The sequence below is a fragment of the Bacillus rossius genome, chromosome 13, assembly GCF_032445375.1.
Source record: "Bacillus rossius redtenbacheri isolate Brsri chromosome 13, Brsri_v3, whole genome shotgun sequence".
NCBI classification, from domain to species: Eukaryota; Metazoa; Arthropoda; class Insecta; order Phasmatodea; family Bacillidae; genus Bacillus; species Bacillus rossius.
Genome location: NC_086340.1, coordinates 5672156 through 5687325, shown reverse-complemented (window position 1 = coordinate 5687325; position 15170 = coordinate 5672156). Strand labels below are relative to the sequence as shown.

The following is a 15170-nucleotide window of genomic DNA, read 5'->3' as shown; positions in this document are numbered from 1 at the left end:
GTTTTTTTTTTTACAAGCACCCCTCCCTCGAGGGGCGGGGCCGGGTGGGCGGGGCGACGCGCCGGGAGCGGGAGTGGGGGAACCGGCTGGAGGCGGGCGCCCGCGCGCAATTGGCCGAGAGGCCGGGCGCCCGGCCACGCCCCCGCCGGCGACCGGGAGAGGGGGAAGCGGCGAGGTAGGGGAAGTGGTCGGGTCGGACAAGTGGCGGGGGTGCGCGCGCGAGTGGTGGGGTTGGAGAAGAGGCGGCGCGGAGCGGGATTCAGGTTCTGCCGTCGTTCGCGCAGCCGTCGCCAGAGGCTCCCCCGCGCGCGCGCCGGCAGTCGCGCCGAGGGAGACAGCCGAGCGTGTTCGGGCGGAAGCCAACGGGGTCCGCTCTCGCGAGGGACCAGGGTCGAGAGAGAGAGAGAGAGAGAAAAAAAAGGGGGGGTGTTATTTTTTTTTTGGCGGGAGGTAAATAAAGTTTGCAGCACTGGTTCCGTTTGTTTGTTCGAGTTACAGTAGGGGGTGCGCGACCTGGTTTTTGTTTGTTGTTGTCGTCGTCGTCGGCGGAAAGAAGATTGAAAAGAGGGGGGTGGGGATAGGGAAAAGGGCCACAAGGCAGGTGCTTATTATTGTTTTATTTCTCCCTTCCCCGGAAGGGTGGTCTCGCGATGCAACCGTGATGCACCGCGACGCCGACAGATAGTCGTCACCCCGACAGCGCCGGCATGACGCGGGGAACGAAGCTGCGGTCGCGTCGGTAGCGAGTTTCGCGGGACGCCGTCCAACCGCCTCATGGCAGCCTACTCGCAGTTCAACTACTCCTACCCAGCGGCGTCTCAGGTACGTACAGCCGACCAACCGCACGATCGCCGGCCGCTCCAAATAAATCACGTGTTGCTTTGAACATAGCATGTTGCATCGTCAATTCACCGACGTGCATTAACACGAAGTTCTTTTCTTCGATTCGATAGAATTCACAGTCACGGCTCCACGATCATCTCCCTCCCTCCCCCCTCCCCCTTTTCATCATAAAACACACTTTTCCCTATAACCCTCTTCATGTCCAGACAGTCTTCAGTCTCTTCTCTCCCTTCTACTACAAACAAATTCGTACGCAGAAGAACAAAAGAGAAATTTGTCACGTTCAACGGGTAGCCTATAAATGTTTGAAATTAGGACATCACAATTTTTAAACTGCAGTGTTACCAGAATAGTGTAGCTACAGCACCGTGGAAAAAAAAAAGTATTTTGTTTGGTTGTTATTGCCTCATGGATAATCATATTCTTCAGGGAATTTAAAATTTACTTTTAAAGGAAATGAACACTAATCGTATGACTTTTGTTTAGTCTGTCTAGGCCTATATTAGACTGTATTTGTGTATTATAAAGCTGGATATTAAGTAAGTTTTGTTTCCCGAATGGAAAGATAATAACACTAAATGTTCACAAAGTTTTAGGCCCTATTTGTTTGTAGAAATATGTAATTCGATCTGATTGAACAGTCGCATGTTGCACTAGAATATTTGCTTCGCGTATTCTTACGGATGATTAAAAGCTCGTTATAGACTTGCAAGAATTTATAGGTTGTTTTTGATACAATTACGTTAATATCCTTTTTTTTATAGTTAACGAGATAGAGTTTATTTTTATAGATACTTAAGTATAGCAATGCTAATTAGGTAAATAATGTAAGTGTGTAATTGACAAACTTAGGCTAGTCTAAAAAGTTGCCTGAAGTAGCTAGGCCTAAAGTGTCAAACCAAAAGTCGTGTTGTAAAGTCCGTTTACTTTTGTGATCAAAGCTGTATGATTCAGGCGTGTTTATAACATTGCACTGTGTGCTTAGTTAGTCATACCCGTGGATAAACTACAGAGATGAACTTGTGTTTTTGGTATTCTCGTGCAGTTGTTTAATGATAGCTTACTTTTCATGCATCAGTGTAATCTGTCTCATGTAAATGGTCTCAAATTTGGCAGGTCTTGAAAATAGTACCAATGTTCTCCATATCCTATTTCAACTATCGTCCTGTCGACATTGTTTGTAAACAACTTCTTGTTCGTAAACAAACCATCGTGAGATGCTTTGGAAATGACGGTTGGTGTTGGGTACCACTGTTACTACTCTTCAGAACTTTGAGACAAGTTACACGACAGACTAATTAGTTGGAAAAAACCGTTAGCGTAGAACCAGACAAGACTGGACAAAACTATCGCAAATGAATTGTCAGCAATAATTTGAAACTCAGTTGAGGTCAGTTTCTATTTTTTTATTTAAAATTTAAATCTATACGAAAGTAACATGAGGGATATTTTTTTTCATGTGGGGACAGGTCACAATTAGAAATATTGATTAAATTTCTGAGAGTCCCTTGCTTGCAAGATAAAGAGAAAAGATATTAGCTGTTTCCGAATACATGGGGATGTGTCTATAGCACACTCACATCCCTACATCGCTCAGCACATGCAGCCACAATGGATGGATGGTATCAGAATACTTTTACTGCTAGCACCACCTGTTGGCAATTGGTCGTACTAATGTCCATGTAGCCATTTTGAGTTGTGGTATTAACAAATATTCAGCAAAACTTAAATAACAACGACCATTTAAAACTTTGTAGCATTTATGTTATAAATGTTAGCGATCAAAATAAATATTTTGCTATGAATGACATCATGAAAAAAAAAAACTGAGCATTAAATAACCCCTATCAGTTTAATTTCGATTTTCTATGATTTTTATTGACGTCTTTATTTGTCTATACTTATTGGAGTTATCAATTACGGTTGGTATCTTTTAAACAAATATTATGCCGGATATCTGAAGTAATATTATCTACAAACGAAATAAAACGTTTCCGAAACTAATGGACGTAGGGACACATTAGGGGTGCGAGTGTCGCATCCCTAGAAATCTCGATGCAGTGGACACATGTAGGAATGCATCGTCATTCCTTATGAGAATTCGGAAGCGACACAAACGTGACCGCGTTCACTACGATGCACTTCTAACGAATCCCTTAGCTAAGGGATCCATTATGCTAATGTGAATGCCTTAGTTCAGTATTTTAATGATTTCCCCGTAGGTCTTTTTGTGCTACAGCATCCAGTAATTCAACATCGATCACATTTTATGTTTAGGCTACTTACACAGTAGGTACCTACTCTTCTGCCAATGTAGCCTTTTGCAATTACAAGCCTATACGACGCCCAAAGTTCCGCCACATTTAATGTATAACCTGCGCGTACGCTACATACTAGACCAGCATAATCAATAAAATATGTTCAGAGCAAACAACTAAGATGCAATCAAGACCATGTCATATAAACGAAGCAGAATTCACACATATGAATTTCACTTTATCTCTTATTGAAAAAAGCTTACGCTAACATTATAACATCCGAGTCATGTTATTAACTTAAATGAGCGTGTCAGGCTATGTTAATGTGAAATATGTTGCGTCCACTTGAGACGTGTGATTTAAATAAGAGAAGAAATAAGCTTCTCTGCGTGTGCTAGTGAAGCTATGTCCGGATGGATCTAGGTACTTATGTAGTCAAACCGTGTTCAAAACAGCTAATTGATATTCTTGTAATTAGTTATTTTGGTTTGATTCAATTCGGATGCTTTTAGCATACTTTTTTTTCGGACTCACAAAACGTCGACACATTTAGTATTTAATAGTAAAAAATGCTATATTTTAAAATTTTCTATCTATTTAATTAAATATTTCACTGACATCCTTCAAACGCAACTATGTAGACACAGAAATATATCGTTTATATTCACAACTAATGGTTTTCATCAAAATAGAAAAATGGTTACCTATATCAAAACGAGAGTTGCGGCAAACTGAAAGTTGCAATATTTATTTTGATTGCCATATCTGATTTGTAAGTTCACAGTCCAGTAACATGCACACGTTTCTACAGTAATTTTTGATTTTGTCATTTGGTGAGTTTCATTAGACACATAATAGTTAGGCCTAACCTACGGAAAAAAAAAACATTGAGCAAAAATCGTTATAATTTTTGTATACAAACTATGCAATTCCAACATGAAATCAGTAAGATGAATAGTTGGCAATAAACTGTTTTAAGCAATAATTTAGCCAAATGAATAGGCTAGCTTGTAGGGAATGACGCATCTGTACATAAAATTTGTCTGTAGAAAACGGCTTGCTTACGTTCAGCAAAAGTAGGTACTACAATTCAGCAAAAGTCTCATAGATTCTCATCAGTGCGCTATACATAAATTAAAATATATGCTTAAATTTGTAATTGTCTTTTCTCAGGCTTCTATGCTCGTGGAGCTGATTTTCGCTACAGCAAAAAAAAAAAAGTTGTATAATTGGCATCAGCCGAGAATTGGCATGAATTCTAATGATTTAAACATTTTTAATTTTTCGTTCAAAACTTATTATGTTTTCGTTTATAAAAATATTTCCAATCATACCAGCACACGTTCCAATAAGGCATAGTGTATTCAATAGAAATTTGTTCTTGATGAACCTTGTTTAGATAGGTATCATTAAAATAAAATGATAATAGCACTACCTACAGAACTAATAAACAACACCGCTTCAAAAAAACAATTCCTATTCAACTATAAATTTTATCTTGTTCATTTGAATTAAAAATTATTATAAATAATGTTCCCGAAGTATGTATGAAAATAATATTATTGGAATTTGAATGAATTTCTTTCAAATTTCTACTTCTAAAGTTTTTATCTGACATTTAGAAGTTGAAATTTTCTGAACTTTATCTGTATTTACCGTCGAGAGATCGTATAAAGAAAACTAAATAAATAAAAGCGGTACTCCGGTAGTTCCTTGTTGGAGACAAAGTAGCGTAAATAAGAGTAAATACCTTTTTTTTTAAATATGTATTTCCGACTAGAGTTTATGTTACAATCTAAATTTTTCAACAGTTAATTGAAAAAAAGGTAAAGTTCTGTTGTCTTGGAAAACCAATAAGTTATTTTCAGTATGAATGATGTAGTAACAATTAAACTTAAAAAAAACAAACAAAGGATATAATTTTAAAAAACTAAAAATTAGTGACGCTGAATCAAATTCCAATTTTCTCGAATTCGAATCCCTAAGAGTGCTTTAAATATGTAGCCTACATAAAATCCGAATCTATGTCTAAAGTTTCAAAAATAAAATAAATGCAAGAAATGAAAAATATTAACTATGGTGTTAAATATTATGTTATGTAAATATTATTATAATTTATATAATTACATGTTAAAAAGTACAATATCTTGGGGAATATAACAGAATAAATATGACGAATAAAATGACCTAGTAAACTTCAGAGGTTATCAGTATTGAATTTTTTGATTTAATTCATTTCCTCTAATATTTTTTCTTCGATTTATTTTTTGCGATTATCGAATCCTTCAAATACTAAGGATTTGATTAGCCTATCCCTACTAAAACAATATTTTAGGTAAAACTGCATGTTGTTAGTTTGTAACCTGGAAAACCTAAAAGAACATGCGATGTGGTTTGGTGCTGAGAGTGTTATTATTTTCTTAAGTATAGTCTATACTGTACTGTGAGTCTGTTCTTATAGTAGAACAACTTCGTCTAAAGAAATTCTGGTGTTATTTATGAAAGTGAAATGCAAGTACTCAAAGCATTATCAAAACAAAGGCAGCACAGATCGCTTATGCGTTTCTAAAGTTATTTACCGCTGATTACTTGCTTTCGATAAATGCGTAAATTTTTAACGTGTTATGAAATCATCGAATTGTGGGTATACTTATACGCGATGTAAAAACATTGATTTTATAGAATTATGAATTATGTTAGACCTACTTGCAGAGGAATGATCAGCAAATATTCGCTTTTATAGCATTATCGGTTCTCCATTAGTGAGCAGGATAGTTATCTTGAGATAATTGATTAAATTTTTAGATAAATTATTCGGTCAGTTCTGATACTTGTCGTTTCAAAAAAGTACAAAGAAATTACACGTGTAACTCACTTCACTTGCATGTTTATGTCAACGACCAATTGATAAAACCTCTACAACTAAGGCCTAATTTGTTAATCAACAACGCTTTACAATGCACCAACCAAAGCAAAACGAATAGTTTTAAAAGAACTCCTTCATTGAGACTAAATGCAAGCGCTGTCGTGTATTGAGCTGCCTAATTTGAGCTCTAAAGCAACGTGGGTCGTGTGTTCGAGTCCTCTCTGGGGGTACAGTAATGTTCTTAACGCATTACTTATTTAATGTCACTGTGCCAACCGGCAGCCCCTGCTCTGAAAACGCTAGTTTATAATAATAAAAATTGGTTGTCTGTAAAGTCGGTTTACGGACGATAGTTTAACGTGACAACGTCATAACAAAGAATCGATGAAATGATTGCATACTTTTATGAATATAATTGAATCATTTTTATTGAATTATCACTATTTTGAATGGATACAAAGAAGGAGTGAAATGAAATTACAATTTAATTGATAAATTTACTTTTATTTGCACTCATTAATTCAAATATGTTTATTACTTTAACGAACAGATTATTTTAACTATAACTTTTATACATGTTTGCTATTTAACTTCTTCCAATCTGTGTTATTCTGCTAAGGATAGGACGATGATAGGAAAAGTAGGAAACGAATGGGAGTGTTTCAAGTTTAATGTGCCTCGAAAAAGTCAAATCGATGGTTGTTCCAATCGAGTGGAAGAGAGATAGATGCCGCGCAAGCGTATAATGAGCGTAACGGGACAAAGCGTAACGGGACAATGAGTCATCCTTTTGCGTGCGTGCAGCCGGCGTTCATAGATTTATTAGACGTCACGTCAATAAATACTTATTTCACTTCTTATGTGCAACGTGTGTGGCCACTGTTTGTTACGTGAAGTTCAGCCACTTGTTTCAATAGACCTAATAAGCACGTTTTAAAAATTAACGTGTCCGGTACAAATTTAAACTAGACATACGGAAGACTTAAATCAATCTTAACTATCTAGTCTGTGACTTATCACGCTTTGCTAGTACTACTTGTGAAAATACCCAAAGTTAATGTTATCAATTTCTTTTCTGTCTTATCGTTCCACTTACCTCCAAGGTTGATTATTGTAATAATTATCAATTTGTGTTAATTACGTTTAGTGTAATTTGTTTCCTTTATTTAACGACATCATCTTACAATTGTGTTCCGATAATGATTCCTAGATTGATTACTGTAACTTTGTGTGGTTAACGTTGAAAAAAAAAAATCATCCAAACATTAAATTACGAGCTAGTTTCCTGATCTTGAAGGTCCTGCAACACTATTTTCAATTTGATAAATGGAACAGAAATATTATTTAAAATTACTGATATTTGTAAATTTGTACATTTACACGAAATCAACTGTATCACTACAAAATATTGTTCACAGTAATACCAGGAAATTTATACTTTGTTTTGTCCCAGTACATCCTGAATAGCTTAACTGCGCAAATTATTAAGCATGATAAAAGAAAATAAAGTCCAAATATTAAATATTTGAATATATTTTACGTTGTTTAGAATATATATATATATATATATATATATATATATATGTTTGAATGAAACATAAATTAAAATATAAATTTTTTTAGTAAGAAATACTCAGTATAGCTAATCTCGAATAAACGTATTTAATATATGCAAAAAATAACCATGTTGTACAAAGTTGCAATATCATTCTAGTAGTACTATTACAAACTATTTCTTGGCAAATGGTTTCCGAACATATTATTATTTTTTGTACAGATTGTTCCGACCTACTGCCGGCATTCTCACGTTCCCCTCCCACATGTGCGCCCTATCAGGGTAGGGTGGGAGAAACTTCCAGCTCGATTTATTTACATTCCAGAGAGCTATATAGATCAAACAGATCTGCTGGGGATCACTCCCTATTGTTTGATCGGGAGGGTATTAGAGCTTCGGCAATGACCGACGCAATGTGCACAATGGCGCGTACCTACGTGGCAAGTGACGCCGAGTGCTTCTGGAATCTGATAGGACGTGACGTCACGCCGACGTGGCGTGACGCTACGGTAGAGATGGCCGGCTTTTAACTCGGCATCGACAGACGGCCAGCCGCATGTCTGCAAGGCAGACGTGGTTCGCCCCTTTTTTTTGTGACGTTCGCCAATCAGATTCGAACTGTTTTTTTTCGCATGCAACTGAGGCCGAAACCGCAGTTTAAAACACACGTTAATACAAAAAAAAATTATACTTCACAAACGCAATAAATAATCAATGAAAATGAACGTAAAGAGTCTGTTTTGTAACGGGAAAATGTTTGGTTTTCAATTGCTCTACAACTCGAGATTTATTTTTATTTATGATTGGTACAGACTGAAAAGTGTGAGATTGTAAACAACGATGGGATATAGTGTGCTTGGCTTGCATTTGGATGTTTATTGGAATCGCTCTTTTTGAGTTATTCACTTTAACTTAACAGCAAGGAATAAAGTCGTCCAAGCAACCAGCACGACATTCTCTGCAACACGCAGACTATTTGGGACCACCACAGCAGCAGAACACGCTGTCAGATACTGCAGTAAATTTGCGGGCTTTTCAAAGAAGAATTTAACTCAAATAAACGAAAGGTTTTTTTTTACAATTTCAAATAACTGAATCTTCGTAGAAGCTGCATTGTATTTTGACTTCCCCGGAAGGTAAACAACACACGAGTGGACAAAAGAAGAGTTTTCTTGCTGTAGACTTCACAGTTTTTTTAATGTTTTGCTAATATACAAAAAATGTTATTTTTTTAAGGTCGTAGTAAGTGAAGCCTGTGTCCGTACATTTACGAAGATCCTTGGATAGTGTATGACCAGCGTTCCCCGTAAATTAAATGTGAAAATGTTTTAGCAGTTTAACAGCTGCTATTGTTGTCCAGTTATACCAGGGCATGATAGTTGTAAAAATGGGTGATCAATATTTCAAAAGTCAGTGTGTAAAATTTTCCAATCCCCCATGGAACGCAAAACATTGTGGTCGCTTTCTTTTTTTTAATCGGGTAATTCAGTACAAGAGCCTACCAAATATTTATAAATTAAGTACTATCACATCCTTTTGTCTATTCGTGCGTTTAAGACCGCGTGTTAACACAGTATTTCGGGATTTTCTAGCAATACATCATATTCTTAGTGTTAACACAATAACTATTTGCTTTGCGTCAATAATGTCTTATTATTTTTCATTTTGTAGTTATTGAAAAACGTGGAGGTCAAAGGCCTTCTCCACAGGTTGCCAAGAAGTATATTTCACTCTTCAGCAATATTTTCTGAAATATTCCAATTTTGATTATGCTATTAGATACCGTTAGGCGAGAAGTGCACGTCATATATGCTAATTGTATTCGTTTGGTACAAAAATGCGACTTTGACGAGTTACCTTACGAAAAGATATTGTAACAAAAAACATCTTGATGACAAACAACAATGAATCCACTGACTTTAGTGTAATTTTGCATCTACACGTGTTCGTGCATTTTTCCTCTTTTTCTCTAGAAAAAAAAACCTATCAAATGTGTAAATGCACAAATGCTATGATTTGGTGAAAATTGTCTTAACTGTTAGCGTGTTTTCACTCTGTGGTCTGTATGTGTATATACTACGAATGCCAATCGTTTTTACTAAGGTTACCTACTTTTAATTTTAAATCTATTTAATGATAAAATAAACATTTATATCGATCTGGTGGAGTTTCAAATCGAAGACGTGAATCAACTCACTTATACTTAGTCCCTAACGTGTTATAGGTTGGAAATGTATGCGAGGTGGAACTATATGTAGTCCACCAAGATGGTAAGCTAGTGTGTTTTTCGCCATTTAATATTTTTATGTAAGTATATAAGCGTCAGAAATTTTGCACACTATTAAAAATTCTCACCTTAATTTCATTAAGAACACTGGTTACAAAATTAACCAGAGATCTTCGTAAATTGACGGACACAGAGATTACTTTCTTTGAACACGAATCCAAAATAATATTATTCGTATACTAACAAACCTTTTAAAATAACTTGTTAAGAACACTCTTCTTTTGTCCACGAGTTAATTAACCTTCGTTTGGACCGAAACATACAACTCGGACATCAAAATACGGCATAATTTCTAAGAATATTCAGTTATTTTAATTACAAAGAACTTTTTGTTTATTTGGGGTTAGTTCTTCCCTGAAAAGTCCTTAAATTTATTGTAATATTTAACAGCGCAATACCATAGAATCATCATACACGCATACCACGAGGATATAACCACATAATGGCATAAAGTGAGATTGGTAATAGAGCCAAGAAGAGATGGAGATACAGTTGCAATCTCATATTGAAAACACCATTGTTTTAGCATTAGAAAGCATTGAGTGGCTCATATGTGCACCATATTGGGAAGGGAAGAATTCCGATATTTGCCTGGCAATTGTCTAGCACCTGCATGCTCCATATGGAGTCTTTCAATATTTTTGGATTCAACCGATTCTATATCACCACTAATATGAAAAAAAAATATAAAAAAATTCTACCAATATTTATTTACATTCAGCTGTCAATAAATGATACGGCCAATTACAAGCTTTTTTTTTTTACTGGCTTCGTACTTAAGTAGGCAATATTGATAATTTTTTTGAGAACCCTAGAATGCTGTTTAAAACCCTAATTATAATTTAATCTTGAAATAACCATCGGAGCTATGTAACATTACTGAACTACTATAAGTACGCCTACATGAAGGGTTGCTGTTACAAATTTTGAGTTCCTGGTATGATTTGGAATATTATTCTTAAGCTGAATCTTAAAAAGAAGCGAGTTGCTGGATTTTGCCTAACAAATTTATATTATTTACATTTAATTTTAATTTCTACAATCATTAATTATTTTAAGTTTAAATAAACTTCGAAATATGGATTCGGGCAAATTCAAACTATCTACTACTGTGTAAAGTGTAATGTCCTTAAGACTTAACCTTGTCTCCAATATTGTGTGATTATATGTTTATGCCATTTCATGTAATATATGAATCTATATATAAGCATTGCACATTTTTATTAGTTGCAAATATTGATGCTAGCTACAGGCCATATGCTACACACTGACAGCTATTTGTAAAAGTCAGAAAACATTATTAGTTATTTCTTTTTCTTACAAATTTACACAATCTTATAAAGTTTTTCAGGAAATCTAACACGCACAAAAGCAATGCGTGTGTAGTATTTTAACGCTTATAACAAAAGGATGAAACAAAAAATACAAACACTAAACTAAATAAGAAAATTACTTAATTATTGTTCATACATAACTTTTTTTGTTTCAAAAGCAGGGAAATGAAAACTTTTTATATCTATAGTTACGTTTTAAAAATATCTCATCTTAAAAAAATATTGAAACAAGTTCAAAAATAAAAAAAATACAATATTGCGGATGAATCAAAGCATTAGGAAACGGGGAAACTCTATGGACACCTGCGACCATACGAAAACTGAGAAGTCCGAAAAAGCAAACAATAGAAAATAATAAAATCATGAATAAACCTCACAGCGAATACGGGTCTCGTTCGTGTCCACGAAAGAAATAAACGTTTAACAAGAAAGTGAACCCCTACTCACTATTTTCGGCGCGATTTCCAATTTGCCATTGCAAACTAAACCAAAATCGTCAATTTTTCACTTTAAACCCTCTTGGCTCTGGAGTACAGAAATATATTTACAAAATTATTTTCATGCTATCGCAAAATATTTGGTGGGATGTATTACTGACAAAGTTTTTTTGTAGAGGGCAGTGAACGTTTATTCCTAGTGCGAAGAGTTTATATTCTCTCTGCGATTTTGTGGTTGGTTAGTCCGTTGTCTTTTTTTGTTGTTGTTGGGATGGGGAGGGGGGGGGGGGGAGGTTAGAGGGAGGGAGAGAAATGTGGAGGACTTAGCGCTTTATGTCACACAGAAAGTTGATGGTCTTATTTTCATGCTATTACTTTGTTTTAAGTGCTGTTTCTGTATATTTTAACAATATAGGCCTACCTTTAGAATATGTTCTGTGCTTTTACAAAAGATTCCTTTGGTAAATCAGTTGCTTAGAAATAGTTTCTTATAGGTACTACAAGAAAAATATATTGTAACTTTGTACAACACCTGGCTATGATTATTTTTGAATATATTAATTACGTTGTTCGAGATAATACTGAACATTTCTTAAGAAATTTGACGCAGAATTCTAAAGTTTAATTGATGCATCATTCAAGCACAATTTTTTTTGAATAGCGGAATTACTTAATAACACCATTTTGTAATGATACTGTTGCTATCATGCAACTGTACGAATTTACAAATACCTGTAAGCTGACATGAATTCTTTTGTTACATTTACAAAAAAATTGGTTGTCTGTAAAGTGGGTTTACGGACGATAGTTTAACGTGACAACGTCATAACAAAACATTGATGCAATGATTGCATACTTTTATGAATAAAATTGAATCATTTTTATTGAATTATCACTATTTTGTATGGATAAAAAGAAGGAGTGAAATGAAATCTACAATGTAATTGATAAATTTACTTTTATTTGCACTCATTAATTCAAATATGTTTATTATTTTAACGAAGAGATTATTTTAACTATAACTTTTATACATGTTTGCTATTTAACTTCTTCCAATCGGTGTTATTCTGTTAAGGATAGGAGGATGATAGGAAAAGTTGGAAACGAATGGGAGTGTTTCAAGTTTAATGTGCCTCGAAAGTCCAATCGATGGTTGTTCCAATCGAGTGGAAGAGAGATAGATGCGGCGCAAGCGTACAATGAGCGTATCGGGACACAGCGTAACGGGGCAATATGCGTTTCGGGACACTTTTTAGTCCGTGCAGCCGGCATTCATAGATTTATTAGACGTTGTCACGTCAAAAAATAATACCGTTTAGGGTCTGTACAGGTCACGAATGTTCCGAAAACCACGAAATAAAAAGTAAGGAAACTGAAGGACTGGTCACGAAAGCCACGAAATAGTGCATAAATAAGCAGCAATGGTGTTTTTTTAAGTTAGGAACTTTTTGTATAAATCCAGCATCATGTTCTAACTCACATTTTCTTTTTTGACGCCTCTCTTCAGTTTTGAGTCCCATGACGAAATTATCTCTGAAAAGTGTTAATTTTATACGTTCTTACGAAACTTTAGAGGGTTTCGTTTTTTTCACTTTGCTCATTTATAATTTTTCTTATGTACGTAGATTTGAAAATTACAATTTTTTAAAAAGAATTTAAAACAAATTAGTTAAAAATGTACTGATAATCCTGAAATTTGTTCATTAGGTGTTTGTAGACACCCTGTCACAAATAATTTCAAACGTGTATTCGGCAAGTGTTTGTAATTATTATCATTTGTACGACTTTTTACATCCATTATATTACACTTGGTGAACCATCCGTTGAAAACGATCCGGACAGAACAACAAATGTAAAGAAGGCATCGTAATAGGTACGATTTACAGGAACAGCGGCTTGTTAATAGCAATGATTAGACAGTGAATGGCGTGGGAGAGCCAGCCTTAAGCGCACGCGATTGATAAGGGTCGGTGACGTCAGCGACACAACAGGCATGTCCCTGCAGAGCGAGGCAGGGGAAGACCCGGAGAAAACCTCTCGGGCCACACCGTCAAGAACATGAGCGATCACGTCCGTCCTTACTATTACTAAACACGAAACATCATCAAAATTAAAACTAAATATTTTTAGGTTTAAAGTAACTATTGCATAAGCAGAAATGTAGTTGCGATAACCGCCTATTTTTTTTTTCTTTTTTTCCGTTCGTTTCAAAATTTCAGCGGTGAATGAAAAATCAAACACAAACACACACACACATATATATAAGTATATATTACAAGCATTTATAGTGAAAGTACCTACACTGTTATATTTCCCAAGTATATTTTAGACTACCACACCATAAAATTAGTGTCCAACGAATAGTCTTGAGTGGAAATGTAAATGTATGCGATTAATTAAATGCCCATGTAGGTAAATTTTGTTTGACGTGTAATGTAATTTTACAAAAAAACATTTCAACAGTGTAGCCTACCTGTTGTTGAAACAAACATTTTTTACAATCCATGCTATTGCGCTGCTCAAGTATTCGTTGCTTCAGCTGATGCTCTCTAGTGTATTATTATTATTATTATTATTATTTGCATTCAGAGTCACTTGAACGCAAGTTCAACAGCAAAATACAGCACGGTCTGAAAACACATTCCAACTTAAACTGCAGGCAATCAAGGTAGGGCTGTCGGTAGTAAACCTCCTCAAGGACCTATGTCATGCCTGTAACGTACGCAAGTACGGAGCGTTCACAAACACTTAACGTATTCCGCAACCACTGAACAAACCACGGTCCTTTTTTACTCATACGGCTGCTGCCTCTGATAGGGCAAACGAAAAGTATCCTGCCCACCAAGTCTAATGGCTCACTTCTTTACTAATGGATTTTCCTTCGCCTTGTCTGCAAAAAAAAAAAAGTTGTGAAAGCAGTTTGAGTTTCCCTTAATGCTTGAAATACATTATTGCGAGGAATGCCTTGTACAAACAAAAAAAAAGGTGTTTTTTTTTTATTTTTTTTTTAACTGGTTTGTTTTCCACTGAAATCGCACCCATAACGCCACGTCATCTTCGAGAACACATTAAAAAATATTTTCTGTGTGTTTGCAAACAGTTCTTTGTAAACTTGTTCACAAATGTTTTCCACCCATGCAAACGAACAAAGAAATTCTACAATCAATTTGCATAAGTAATTGAAACTTATGAGAAAACAAGTGCCTATTATATATACCTAGCTTTGTTTAAATAGCTCAAATGTTATACAACTAGCGTTGTTTGGTTTCATTTCGTGAAACTTCGCTTTTCTTGTGACTTGCACCAAGTTATTACTAGACGAAAATAGAACCTGCAAAGAAAAAACGTGACTTATCGTCAGCTCTGGCAGTTTAACGAAAATATTTTGCGAACAGGAGTAATGGTGACAGCGCTGATAAAAATTACTGATAGCCTAAAGCAACGGATGAAATAATATATGCCACAAAAATAAGTAGAACTGCGACGGTAGTTTCTGTAACAAAAACTTGAGGCATTAAAATTATGACCAATACTAACTTAGTAAAAACAGGTTCTTTGAAAGAAGTATAAAAGCGTACACTAAAAATAGT

The 15170-nt window shown here is 35.4% G+C and overlaps 1 protein-coding gene across 1 annotated transcript in view; it reads left to right on the top strand.

Moving 5' to 3' along the window:
- Positions 1 to 317: 317 nt before the first annotated feature.
- LOC134538138 (homeobox protein caupolican-like) overlaps positions 318 to 15170 on the top strand; it is a 146846-nt gene continuing 131993 nt past the window's right edge. Inside the window, exon 1 of the mRNA XM_063379178.1 lies at positions 318 to 822. Coding sequence (XP_063235248.1) covers positions 775 to 822 — 48 coding nt within the window. The 5' untranslated portion in view covers positions 318 to 774. The remainder of the gene's footprint in view (positions 823 to 15170) is intronic.